We start from the raw sequence: 13,229 nt of genomic DNA, 5'->3' as shown, positions 1-13,229 counted from the left end.
TAACCAGCTCTTGTTCATGTCTTTAGTTCTGCGGAGTCCCACGGGTGGAAGTGATGGGGACATGGTGAGCCATGGTAGCGTGGATAGTTCTAATGATGCTAACAGTGGGGAGCACACCCTCTTCGTCAGTGACTTAGTCAGGCTTGATTCCGCTGATAATCACTCTAGCACAGGTACTAGATTCTGCTGGGTTTACTACTAACAGTTCCCCAAAAGGCTAAATTTTGTAGTCTCCTGTTGATTTCCCCTTTACAACTACTGCTTTCCCTTCTTGAGGCTGTAGAGAAGTGTGGAGTTAACTTGCATAAAAAAGTACACTTTGTTGCACACTATTGTTGAACATTTCTCCTTTACTTCACATCATGCTTTAATTCAGAATGTACCATAGCAGAAATACTGTTATATGAAAAGAAATGTTTTGCTGTGGTCTCACGTACCCTGCTTTTTGTGTTAACTTTCAGAAAAGGTATGAAGCCTCTGACATATGAGGCTGTTTAATTTTTGCATGCTGTCATTTATTCACAGAAGTGGTAGTCCATGTCAGTAAAATCTTTCTGTGAAAAGAATGATGTTTGGTGAGGTGATCTGAAGGTAACACTTGAAAATGTTTTTCCTTGATAACATCTCAGAAAGGTCTAATTAGCATTCATGCAATTAGTATGTTATGTTAGGTTATGGTAAAACTATGCTTTTAAACACCGTATTCAAGTGTCTTAATAGTAGTGGCTAACCTTTGAAATAAATACAGAAATTGTCAGAACCTTGTCATACGGTTTTCAGGAGACACTGTGGGAATGGAAAGGCAGGTGATAAGCTGGAGGAAAACTCCACGTTAAACATAGTGTGCACTCCTCCTGACAAACTGAAGTGAAAAGAGTACACAGGAAGTTAATCATTTAGGATGACAGGACAAAATGCATGGTTCTTCTTATCTGCTCTAGTACTGATCACATCCTACCTGTGCAGTTTCAACTAAACTTCCTTTCTGTGTGTACTTCAAAACTTAATGCACAAAATTATTCTTGCACACTCTTCATGTTTTTAATATCTTGAGCCCTTCTGTAAAGAGAACTTTGAGTCTGATCTCTGTGCTTCATCTGATATGTCTGCCTAGATTACTGAACTTCCCTTCTCTCTGCTCTTTGTTGCTCTGCTTTTTGCTCTTTGCTGTCTCTTGGGTGCTGCATTTGTCCTTGGCTATCACGGTGTGGGGTGCAGACTTATGGTGTGAAGCCTTGGATGCACGTGTGCATTATTTCTACCCTTGAATATTACTCCTGCAGGTAATTCACCCATTTATTGATGGGGTATTGATACTTCTGCTCAAGGCAGGGATACTAACATTACTGAAAATCTGACAGAGGAAAAAATAATCACCTGCGAATGTCAGAACTCAATGTTCTATATATAAAGTTTTTAATATAGTAGCAAAATGTATTAATTGATGGCTGCTCAGATTTTTAATTCTTTTTAACATAGTTGTTATTTGTTGGTAAAATAAATAGCAGTGATATGTATGGTAGATGAATGGTATCTGTCACCCAAATTTTATGGAGCTTCCTAACACCTTTCACACTCAATAACTTACTTTGATCTTTTTTGTTTCAGTAATGAGTGCTAGTAGGTACTCTGAAGTATATGAACAATCCAGTTTAACATGTTGCTGTGAAATGTGTCCATGTAGAATTTTTGTCTTTTTGCACATGCAGCAGCACTTCAGATAAAAAAAAACAGAGAAAAGAGACTTTCTGTATTTTTTCATGTGACAGATTTCTTTGATTACTGTAAACTTTTGGGTTTTTAGTGAGTTACAGCTGGCAAGCTTAACTAGTATAGCAGAGGAACAGACTTTTAAAAAAATCTTTGTAGTTTTACTTTTTTTTCTATTACAATTTATACTTTGGCATACAGTGCAAAGATATAGCACAGTTTATAGTACAGGTTTTTTCCAGGGCTGTATTCACTGTTAGAAGCTTGCTCAATTATGGCTGTGCTTGTCTAAATTTCTTTTGTTAATGCATTTGAGAATTTAGCCTACCCAGCAGATAAATATTTCATGCTAATGTGATAGGAAAGGAAGGAGAGCAGATACAGTGCATTAAAAATAGTTAGTCACCATAGTGCTCCTAGGCGAATAACTCATATTTAGTATAATTAGAAAAGTAAATTTGGATTAGTATAGCTGAATTATCTCTGGTGTTATCATCACTGAGTTGAGTAGGTCTTTCCACAAATTAGACATTTTGGAGATCTTAACATGAACTTTTCTGGAGAGATAACATGTGAAACAAATAAATTTCAGATCTTTTATTTTCTTATTGAAAACAAATTTAGGAAGGGAGAATGAGCTTGAAGCATGTGTTTGTATTTTTTGTAACAGGTGGTCATTCAGACCAGGGTTACAGATCCAAGGATGAACTCTTGAGACATGGTGAGGATAGTCTTCCTGCAACTGAAACACACGTAGAGAAAGATATTTCTTCTAACCTTGAAGACTTAATAGGAGGTTAAGTATGCATGTTTATGTTGGTGAAGGCTTTTGATAATAAATGTGTTTCATGCATTAGAATACCACAGATGCTCAGTGTATTGAATTAATAGTATTCCAGTGCTCAGAATACGGTAGATTTCATATAGTTATTTTACTTCTATGTCCTAAATTATAGGAGTGGAATGTGTATAGGTAGAAATAGCCTTTTATTAGATCAACTTAATATAGATGGAAAAAATGGACAAATGTTGGGGCATGCAGTAATTTACATTCAATTTCCCTCTTTTATCTGTTTGAAATCTTGATAATTATTTTAGCTGTACCTGTTGACCTAATAAAAGGCGCTACTTTTTCTCACAAACTCTTCCCAGCTATAGACAGTCTTAGGATCATCTCCTGTCTTCTGTTCAAATTTTGCCCTTAGTTTTTCTGTATTTTGTTGTTTTCCTTACTAAATTTGTTTCATATCTGAGTTATGAGATCCATTATGTGAGTTAGGGCTTTTAAAGCTCTCATTAAACAAATTGCCCTGCATGAAAATCTGTGAACTGCTGTTCTTATTATACTTTGGTTAGTTGAAAAAATACCATGGGAAGAAATTGGCAAATGCTATAACCCTGTGAACAGCTAAGCACTCTCTGCATAATGCTGGCAACCTTTCTGAGTATTGCTTCCAGGAAATGCTCAGTACCTAGTAGGACTGATCCTTTAGTTTGTTATTACATAAGGTGACAGTTGGAGTTTATATTTTATGTACCAGCGCAAATAATTACTAAGTTAAATCTTAACTTTATATATCCATATCTATCTATCTCCTAATGTTCACATTCTCTTTCTTGCAGAGATTTGTACAGAAAAATCTTATGAAAAGCAACAGCTGAATATAGAAACTCCGAGTCCAGCTGATCCACCTGCTTGGGGTAACAGTATTGTGAAAGTTCCATCAGGCATTTTTGATAGCAATGGAAGGAAGGGCAGTGATGGTGAGTGAAACAGAGCTTGCTAAAGTCCTGATCTTGTTGTGCTGTAGTGTTTTGCAATCTGTTTCATATTATGAAAAGAAATAGAACTTCTTTCAAGGTGCAGATGTCTTGCACAATGTTTGCTTTCCACCATTACCCTGTGCAGGTAATATAGAAGGAACCTCTAGATTCTAAGGTTGAAAATCACTGTTCTGTAGACTGAAATCAAGATTTTCCCTGCCCTGCACTGAGAGTGTTTCAGTAGTACAGTAGGAAACAAAGAGAAATAGTGTGTCCAGTCTTGATTTTGTCATCTAAACCTTGCTGATCTTGGACAAGTCTGTCTCTATTCCTGCAGCTTACATTGCCATTCTGTAATGCAGGAACAATGTGTGTTGTCTTTGTGCAATACAAAATTTATTTACTTATCTCAAGATTTGTGATGAAGAAGATTTATGGATATATAAAAGCCAAATCTTGGGGATCCATTTTTTTTTTCTGCCTTTCTGTCCGTTTTTTACTAAGATAAGGTAGTCCAGCTTCAGTGTAGCTTGATAGCACAGATTAGAGTTGCAGGTAAGAAGTTTGTTGGAACATTTTGGCAATTATGAGAACACATGTCTAGCTAAGAAGCAGCATTTATGTGAGACTCAAACATTCTCCAGCAGGTGGATGTGGTGCAACACGTCTTCTCTTGAGGTCCTAATATAGTAGAATTTCCATTCTTATGAAGATTTTTACTTTGCTAACACAACTGTCTAGGTAGTAAATATTCCAAATTACCCATAGGAAATAGGAACATTTATAAGATTTATTTATGGCTTCCACATGCTAAACTTAATTAGTATTTTCTAAATATACATCTGTGTCATAAATTAAATAATGCATCTGTATTGACCAGACACACATTATAGTTTTTTTTCAGAACCAGAATGAACTATGGTGTTTGGTGTTTCGATCTTGAATGTAGCTCTTGTGGGGGGGGGGGGAACCAAAACCAACCAGAGTAACTTTTATTTAAAATCGTAGTTTCCTTTAGTTCATGGATGTAGTACTTACTCTCTGGGTGTTGGCACAGGGAAAGAACGTAGAAGCCATAAGCAGCTTTGATTCCAAAGAGTAGGTGGCTTTTGATATGCAGGATGTCTTTGCAGTGAAATAACGTGTTCATGCTAGTGTAACTTCTGAATGGATATATTGGAAATGTAGTACTCCCAGTCTTCTCTATGTAAGGAGATTAAGGAGATTTCACATGGTTTCAGGAAATAAGCATTTTTGGTGGCTATGGATACCATATTATTAATGCATTTTCTCTTTCAGAAACAGTTTCTAGCCCACTGTTCATAACTCAGGATTCAGTTGAAGATTCAGTCTTTGGTGATGTTTCTTCTAAGAAGACAAGTGAAAAAAGACAGAAGAGACAAAAACTGTTTTCAGAGAGAAGCTGCAGTTTCAGTAGTGAAAGCAGAGCTGGAATGCTGCTGAAAAAAGGCAGCTTGGACTTGCATTCTAAAGAAATAGCAATAATGATGGGAGCAGATGCCAAGATCTTAACAGCAGCTTTATCTGGGACCAAAACTTCACCTAAATCCCACAGCTTTGAAAATATCACTGACCAGCAGGTTTCTGACATGAGTGGCACTTGGAGTGGTGTGACTCAGAGTGATTGGGACCTAGAACATAGGTCTTCACCAGTGCTGGAAGAACCTGGGGAAGAACAGGAGGATCTTGAGAATGGACGAGATGGAAACATGACCACAGTGGAAGACATAAATCTTGAGCAGTCAGCTGAGTTTAAAAACCAGAAACCTGAATCCAAAGATGCAACTGCTAAAAGAAATAGCTTTTATGGAGTGGTTAAGCCTATTGAAAGGGAAGATGTTGAAGTAGGCTTGGACCCTCTGTCTTTGCTAGCTACTGACAGCATACAACCAGGTTATCCAGAATCTGGGGAAAAGTTGATGTCACCAGTTGCAGCACGTAATTTGGCAGATGAAATAGAGAGCTATATGAATTTGAAGAACCCCTTGGGTAGTAAGTTTCCCAGCATGGAACTGCACAAGCCAGATAAGGAAGCAGAAGCTTCTGGTACACTTGGTCACTCCCAAGAACGAAGGTCAAGCCTGCCCTTGGATCCCATCCTGCCGTCCTCCAAGTGTTATGAAAGTCGAAGAAGTCCTTCTGTCTGCAGATCCAAAACATTCACTGTACGATCAAAGCAACAAACTCACCCACAAATTCAAAAGGAGCGGTCATCATCTTTGACAGGACTGGCTCGTTCTTCCCCGCATGGCTCACTGGGAACTGTCGTAACAACTTTATCCAGTCTGAAGTTAGACAATATACTGTCTGGACCAAAAATTGATGTTTTGAAATCAGGCATGAAGCAGGCTGCCAATGTGGCCAGTAAGATGTGGGGAGTGGTAACATCAGCATATAGTTACTCAGATGATGAGGTAAGTGTTTTTCAGTATGAAAAGTTCGGGGACGCAAAGTTAGAGGGCTAACTTCTATGTTCAGAAGATTGCTTCTCTAGGTGTTTTTTACTTTTTAAGTAAGTATTGACTTCTATTAGTTAATAAAACTACACTTTATCTATGGTGTTTTTCCTTGCCATTAAAAAACTCTCACCTTTCAGACAAAAGGAAATTAGATGGTCTCAATGCAGTAAGTTTTAGCTTTTTGTTCTCAACAAAAATCTCCCATTTCTTTATTAATCTTTTTATTTATATGTAAAGAAACCAAACCAAGAAACCCTGAAAAGTACAAATGTATGTCACCTTAAATGATGCCATATTGCCCTGTCTTACTTTAGAAAACTAGGTTGTGAAAATAAATTACAAACCCAGGAAGTCAGATTGGTGAGGGTCAAAGTTGAAAGTAATAAAGTACAGCCTGAGATCTAGTAAATTTACTTATCAGGAATTTGGAAACTAAGTGTTATGGTTCTTCTGTGACTAACAGAGTGTTTTTCAGAGTAAAACATTTCACATACTAATGACAAGAATGAGAGAAGATATAGAGAGATTAATATTGTAACTTCCTCTTTTTTTTTGTGATGTCTTGTTATTGTGCCTTCAAATGATGTGTCTGCATCATTTTTCCTGTCTGTAATGAATAAATTTATATCACTATTGTTTTGTCACTCAGTTTGTCAGTTTTTCAATATCCTCCTGCTTTGTCCAGTATCTTTTTGAGGCTACAAAGTTTAATCTTACATCTGGTAATTTTTGTTACAATGAGATTTATCTTAATCTGCTAGTTTAATTATTTATTCTTTAGGATAAAAATGGAAGTGGAGGTACTCAAAAACGCTACTTTTTCTTCTTGCATTAAAGGAAGAAAGCCATCGACCAGACTATAACTTCCCTGTGGGCTTTGAAGATAGTATTTTAGGAGATAATCTGTCATCAAGAACTGGAGTCTCAGGCCTACTTACAAATGAGCTTGCACAGAGCACTACTAGTCTTGGTAGTAGCAGCAGTGGTGGAGATGTAGGAAGACAGCATTACAGTGCAGGTGAGATTATTTGGTTGTATTTTCCTCTGATAATTTGATTATAATACAACAATCAGGGAAAACTGTTGTGTATGAAATCACTCAAAACAATGGAAGCTATGTTAATGTGAAAATATTTCAAGCCCTTTAGAGTATTACAAGCAAGTTTTTACTTCCATTCTATACTGTTCTCTTGCAGTAGCAAGTAGCTAATGCTTCTCTCTTTGTTGAATGTATAAAAAGCTGATACAATATGCAGGAGTTTAACCATAAAATACTTCCTGTGTGTGTGATAGGAAGATTACTAGCTAGTTATAGCAAGAAATACCTGCTCATTCATGTAAACTCATGAAAGTATTAATAGTGAAATATTAGTAGAGAAAAGCTGAACAGTTTGGCAACTGCAAATAGTTTCATAACTAACCAGAGACAGATCATCTGAGGGAGGAAAGAAGCAAACCCACCAAAACCAAATCAACAAAACAACCCTGTAGTTCATGCCCACAAAAAACCTAAAGCAATACATGCTAAAAGTTATCCATCTTTACCATGGAATAGGAACTGTTGGATACATACTTGATTTGAACTTATGTAGGTAAATAGTTCATGACTGTGAGCCTGTTGCAAACCTTCCTTCCCTCCTCTCTGCCACATATAAAACTGGAAAAATAAATCTAGTATTTTTCAGTTCAAATTTAATTCAGGTAGATTTGATTCTTATTTTGAGAAAAAAGATGTGTTTCTGAACCTGCTGTGGGGTTGGTTTAGGTCTCTTTGTAATACAATACTTCAGTGATGCAAATATGGTAAAGCTGTCTGCTTTACAGAGAGAGAGAAATATCAAGAGAGGAAGAACTGTCTTGCATAGTGGAGATAAAGTGCCCCCATATCACAAAATCTTGACAAGATGTCTTCTAGTTCCAGTTAGTTATTAGAGCTAACTATAAAGAGTGGCAGTCAACAGGATATGCAAAATTTGTTCACAAACATAATCTTAAGCTGAAAAAACACAGGAGACTTCTTTATGATGAGAGGATACTGGTGGTGATTTCTTTTCTTGAGAAAAATTTGGGCTTGTAAAAAAATAATTCTGATAATTTTGCCTTCTAGGAGTGATCCCATCCATTTCCGTCTAGTGAATGTATTCCAACTCCTTTTCCCCTTGTCCTGGACAAGGTTCATAATCATAAAATCTAGCATTACCAATAAAAAAAAATTTGGTTTAGTTCGGTGTTAAAAGTGGAAAATCTATGTGCAGTAATGGCATTTTTGGTATCATACACCTCACCTGGTGCTGTCCTTACATTTACTGTTTACTTATGGATGTATTATTCAAGAAATCATGGCTAGTCAACTTTTTATAGTTGGCCAATATACATTGAGCAATCTTACTGCTCTTTACCAGTCTATTTTTTCTTTGTGTTTTTCTTTTACTAATCTGTAATATATTAATTATTAATATGATATTATTATTAGAATAATAACATAGAAATGTTAATCGTGAACATTATCTATATTGTAATTGTAATGTCAGTGAGATACTCATATCTTTGGAGATCTTTTGGAACAATTTTCTTGCCTTGGTTTAACAGAAGTTATTTTGTTTGGGAATGGATTAATTTTTCTTTGCTTGAAAACAAAACTCAAATGACTCTTTTTGTACAGGTGAAGTTTCATTCCCAAAAAGTATGAAACTTCTAGATTCTGAGAAATCAGAGCACAGCTCTTCACATAATACTAGTTTATCCAGCATTTTCCAGAACTATGCAATGGAGGTAAGATTAATAAACTTATAGATGAAAGCTATAATTAGTCAATGGTACTGTATGCATTGATTACCTGTTTAGTTGCATTGTGGTTGGTTTTTTTCAAAACATTTTTTTCCTGGTTTCTACTGCAGAAATGCTTAATACTTGTAGCTTGCAGTGTGACAGCAGCTTTAAAAAAGAAGAGTGTCTGAAATACCTCTATGCATCCATCATATATATAGAGAAAAAGTTGTTGAGGGAAGGGTCAAAACTTGAAATGAAGGAGAAGTTAGAGGTGAAACAGGAATTTTTGTGGGCTTTTAGATTTTATTTTCCTTATGAAAATTGTGTTACTAAATAATTGTGATGAGTTGACAGCAACCAGCACCAAGGCCCTCACACAGGTATTTGCTTAATCCCCTTTAAATGGAGGACAGAATTGAAAGGGCAAAAGAAAAAAGCTTGAGAGTTGAGATAAAGACAATGTAATACATGAATTATGGGGGAAAAATAAAAAACAGGGAGACACAATCAAAAGAAAATAATAATGCAGAGATCAGTCAGCACCCTGACACCTCAAGGAAGAGCTACCTGGGAAAATACAGGGTTTTATCTCTGAACTTGATGTTACACAGTGTCATTTGGTCAGCTGAGGCCAGCTGTCCTGTCTGTGTCCTGTCATAGCCTGCTGGCTGAGTTGTGCACATAATGAAAAAAGTCCATGATGATCTACAAAGCCCTATGCAGCAATAACTAAAATATTGGAGTGTTATCAATTAACATGGAGCTGGTTACAAGACTGAAACACAGGACTACAGAGAATTCTCACAAGAAAATTAACTCTATCCCAGCCAAATTAAATTATGTTTTAGTATGGTTCTCTATTTCAGTTATTACCTGTAGATACTTTCAGATTTCAGATACATAGGCAATGATCACTGCATTTAACTTGGTTGTTTTTCTTTCAGCTGCAGTTATTTTGCTAGATCCTGTGTCATTTTCATTTATGTTCAGTGTTCTGGACATCTAGGCTTGTCAAGCTTCTGCACTGTGTTATATAAATGGTATAGCAAAGTAAAAAATTTCATTATAATGAATATCTATTAGCTGTAAAATTTATTGGAAGCTGTGTTTGAGGCTGGTTTTTGGGGGCCCTCTGACTGAAACAATGAAGTAAAAGGATAGAGTAAGGTATATAGTCCATTCTCCAGTTAGTCCAGGATTAATTTTACCATTTTTCTCCAGTTATCCGTCTACCTTAGTGGTGAGACTTCTATTAGGTAAGGACACAACATTCTGATTTTCCACTTGTGCTGGGTTTGCATGGCAAGGATTGGGTAGCAGAAGAGCTGCCAGAACTTTCCCCCGTGTCTGACAGAGCCAATGCCAGCCAGCTCCAGACTGGACTCCCCACTGGCCAAGGCAGTGACAGTGGCAGCAATGCTGGCATAGTGTGTTTGAGAAGGGGAAAAGAATGCTGTGCAACAGCAACTGCAGGAGAGGAGTGAAAACACAAGACAGGAAATCCCTCTGCAGATACCCAGGTCAGTGCAGAAGGAGGAATAGGAGGTGCTCCAGGCCCAGGGCAGAGATTCCCTGCAGCCTGTGGTGCAGACCACAGCGAGACAGCCATGCGCCTGCAGCCGTCTGCGCCGTGCTGGAGCAGGTGGGTGCCCAAAGGAAGCTAACCCTATAGACAGGAGCCAGTGCTCCTGGCAGCACCTTGACCTCATGGGGAGAGGAGCCCAGGCTGGAGCAGGGCTTGTGACCCTGCAGGAGATCCATGCTGGAGCAACTAGTAAGGAGCTGAAGCCCATGGGAAGGGCTTACCCTGGAGAAGTTTGTGTTAGGACTGTGTCCTGTGGGAGGAGCCCCATGCTGGAGCAGGGGAAGAGTGTGAGGAGTGTCAGAAAAACATGGGATGAATTGACCACAATCCCCTTTCCCCATTTCCATGTGCCATTTCAAAGAAGAAGGTGGAGAAGTCAGAAATTAAAGTGAAGCCTGGGAAGAAGGGAGGGGTAGCAGGAACGTGTTTTAAAATTTGTAGATAATTTCTCATTAACCTACTTGAACTTCTAATTGGTAGAAAATTAAATTCATTTCCCCTAGTTTTCCTTATTGTGACAGTAATTGATGAATGATCTCCTTGTCCCTATTGTGACTCACAAGCCTTTTGTCATATTTTTCTTCTCCTGTTTACTTGAATAGGTAGATTGCTAGAGTGGCTTTGGTGAGTGCCTGGCATCCAGCCAGGGTTGACACACCACACTATTATAAAGGTTTCTTCTGTGTTTGATTGGTTTTGTGGGATTTCTTTGCTCTTTTGGATAAGTAAACATGCATTTACTTATACAATTCAAAACAATTTGTATATGCTGAAGTCTTCATAGAAGCAAGCAATTGCAAATGCTAAATTAGTGGCCTTTTGGGGTAATGCTTTTTCCATGTCAGAAATAAATTACTTATATCTTTATTTCGTAGGTAAAAGTTAATGTGGATGAGATAATTCTGAGTATGGTGGGAAAGAAGTGATGAACTCATTTCTCCCCACTGGCCTTCTGGTACCTGTTAAACTTCTATGGGTACTAAGCCTACAAAAATTGTAAAAGAGCCCTGATAATATTAATTCTTTGCTGTTCTAGGTCCTGATGTCAAGCTGCTCTCAATGTAGAGCTTGTGATGCTTTGGTTTATGATGAAGAAATCATGGCTGGGTGGACAGCAGATGACTCAAACCTGAACACTACCTGCCCTTTTTGTAAAAGTACCTTCCTACCTTTGCTTAATGTTGAATTTAAAGACCTTCGTGGCTCTGCAAGGTCAGTGCATTTTACTAATACTCAATTTCTGTCTTTGTACCTGTGCATGGTTGTATTTTTTCACAAGAGGATCTTTGATATCTTTCCCCATCTAGATGTTAGCAAGAATGTTACTGCCTGTTCGATGGTCATGATTGCACTGAATGAAATTATAAATTGTGTAAACTATTGAGCTGCATTGTTAAACAGCTAAAACCCAAAGAACTGGTTGCCTTTTTATTACTTTTTTGTTTTCATATTTTCTTTTTAGGAGTAACTGTATGGAAGCTTTAAGTCAGTTTTCATTTTGTTTTGATGTTAAAACAAAGCCTATGGACTTTATAAAAACATAGGAAGAGGTTTTTAAATCTATCAGTAAAGAATTTTTCCATGACCAAATTTGTTAGGAGCGCTTGGTTCCCGATGCTCTACCTTATTGTTTCTGCAGTTCAAGCTTCTCTGCTTGCTGTTTTTAACCTCTTTTAGTTGCACTATGAAAAATGGAACTTAAAATTAAGTTCCCGTTCTCACTGTAGTGGTTGGTCTGCTATGAAACAGAAGTTCCACTAGTTCTCTAATGCAGAAATTGAACATCTGTATTAACTGTAGAGTATGTACTTCAGAGACTTAGCAAAGCAAGACACATTTGTGTTGTCATGTGCTTAGAATGGTGTATGATCATGTAGTCTGTAATGTCACATTACAGTAAGCAACCATTTTCAGTGATGTGTCACCTATTAATACACTATTGCTGATTTGAAGCCATGACAAACTAAGTTCACTTGTAATGGTTTATGTCCAGTGTAGGATGTCTTCTTTTGCAAATCAAATCTCTGTATGTGTTAATTTACTCTGCCTGTATAAGTTGCAGGGCTGGGAACAGGATGAAATTTATGGTGTGTTGTCAAGCTTTTTAATGTTGTGCTTCCTTCTTTTGCTACTTCTGAAAAGTGAATGTAGAAAATAATAAGTTTATGATTTTATGCTTATATCTTTACCTTTGTATTTTTCTCCCTCGCATTCATGTTGTAACTTCAGCTTTTTCCTGAAGCAAAGTACCTCAGGAGATAGTTTACAGAGTGGCACCCTTCCATTAACCACAGATCCTCTGGAGCAGAAACTGTTGACCAGTCCAGCTGTTGCTGACTTGATCAGTTTTTCAGATCACCTGCAGTCCAGCCACACCATAGCTGAAGAAACCAGCTCTGCAGCTGAGCAGGGGTAGGTAAAACAAGATTGTTAGTTCTGTCAGAAATGCATCAGTACTTCCACACTTACAGGGGTAAGGTTGGCTTTTATACCTAATGTGGTGAAGTACAGTTGTAACTTGATGATCATCTCTTTCCTTTCTCACTTTCTGCATGTTTAAAGCATGCTTTTATCAGTTTGAAGTAAACTCATTCCATCAAGTGAGTAGCTTCTAGAGATACAACTATAGAAATGAATCTTCATGTCCACGGGGTATTGATCAATAGGTAAAACCTCTACTCAGTGTGGTTAAAACCCAATCACCCTGTAAACTCACACAGAAATTCAAGCATTGCTCCTCCTTTCCTTGTACGTATGATTTAACAATAAGGCACTATGGGAAAAAATAAATCAATTTGCTGGAATACTTTGCTTGAGAGAAAGTTCTGGGAGCACTCAAGACTTGTGCTGAGTGTTCTATGTCTGTGTATAACTGAAACTCTGAAAAACAATATCATTTTTGAAACAGTTTGATGAAAAAA

General features: G+C 37.4%; 1 protein-coding gene across 1 annotated transcript in view; it reads left to right on the top strand.

Moving 5' to 3' along the window:
• DENND4C (DENN domain containing 4C) overlaps positions 1-13,229 on the top strand; it is a 52,184-nt gene that overhangs the window by 26,544 nt on the left and 12,411 nt on the right. The window contains exons 19-26 of the mRNA XM_058823251.1: positions 27-173; positions 2,381-2,506; positions 3,334-3,474; positions 4,774-5,909; positions 6,792-6,972; positions 8,617-8,726; positions 11,345-11,520; positions 12,538-12,720. Of these exons, the coding sequence (XP_058679234.1) occupies positions 27-173; positions 2,381-2,506; positions 3,334-3,474; positions 4,774-5,909; positions 6,792-6,972; positions 8,617-8,726; positions 11,345-11,520; positions 12,538-12,720 (2,200 nt within the window). The remainder of the gene's footprint in view (positions 1-26; positions 174-2,380; positions 2,507-3,333; positions 3,475-4,773; positions 5,910-6,791; positions 6,973-8,616; positions 8,727-11,344; positions 11,521-12,537; positions 12,721-13,229) is intronic.

This window comes from Ammospiza caudacuta, chromosome Z, assembly GCF_027887145.1.
Source record: "Ammospiza caudacuta isolate bAmmCau1 chromosome Z, bAmmCau1.pri, whole genome shotgun sequence".
Lineage (NCBI taxonomy): Eukaryota > Metazoa > Chordata > Aves > Passeriformes > Passerellidae > Ammospiza > Ammospiza caudacuta.
The sequence above is the reverse complement of the archived record's forward strand: the minus strand, read 5'-3'. Positions and strand labels throughout refer to the sequence as shown.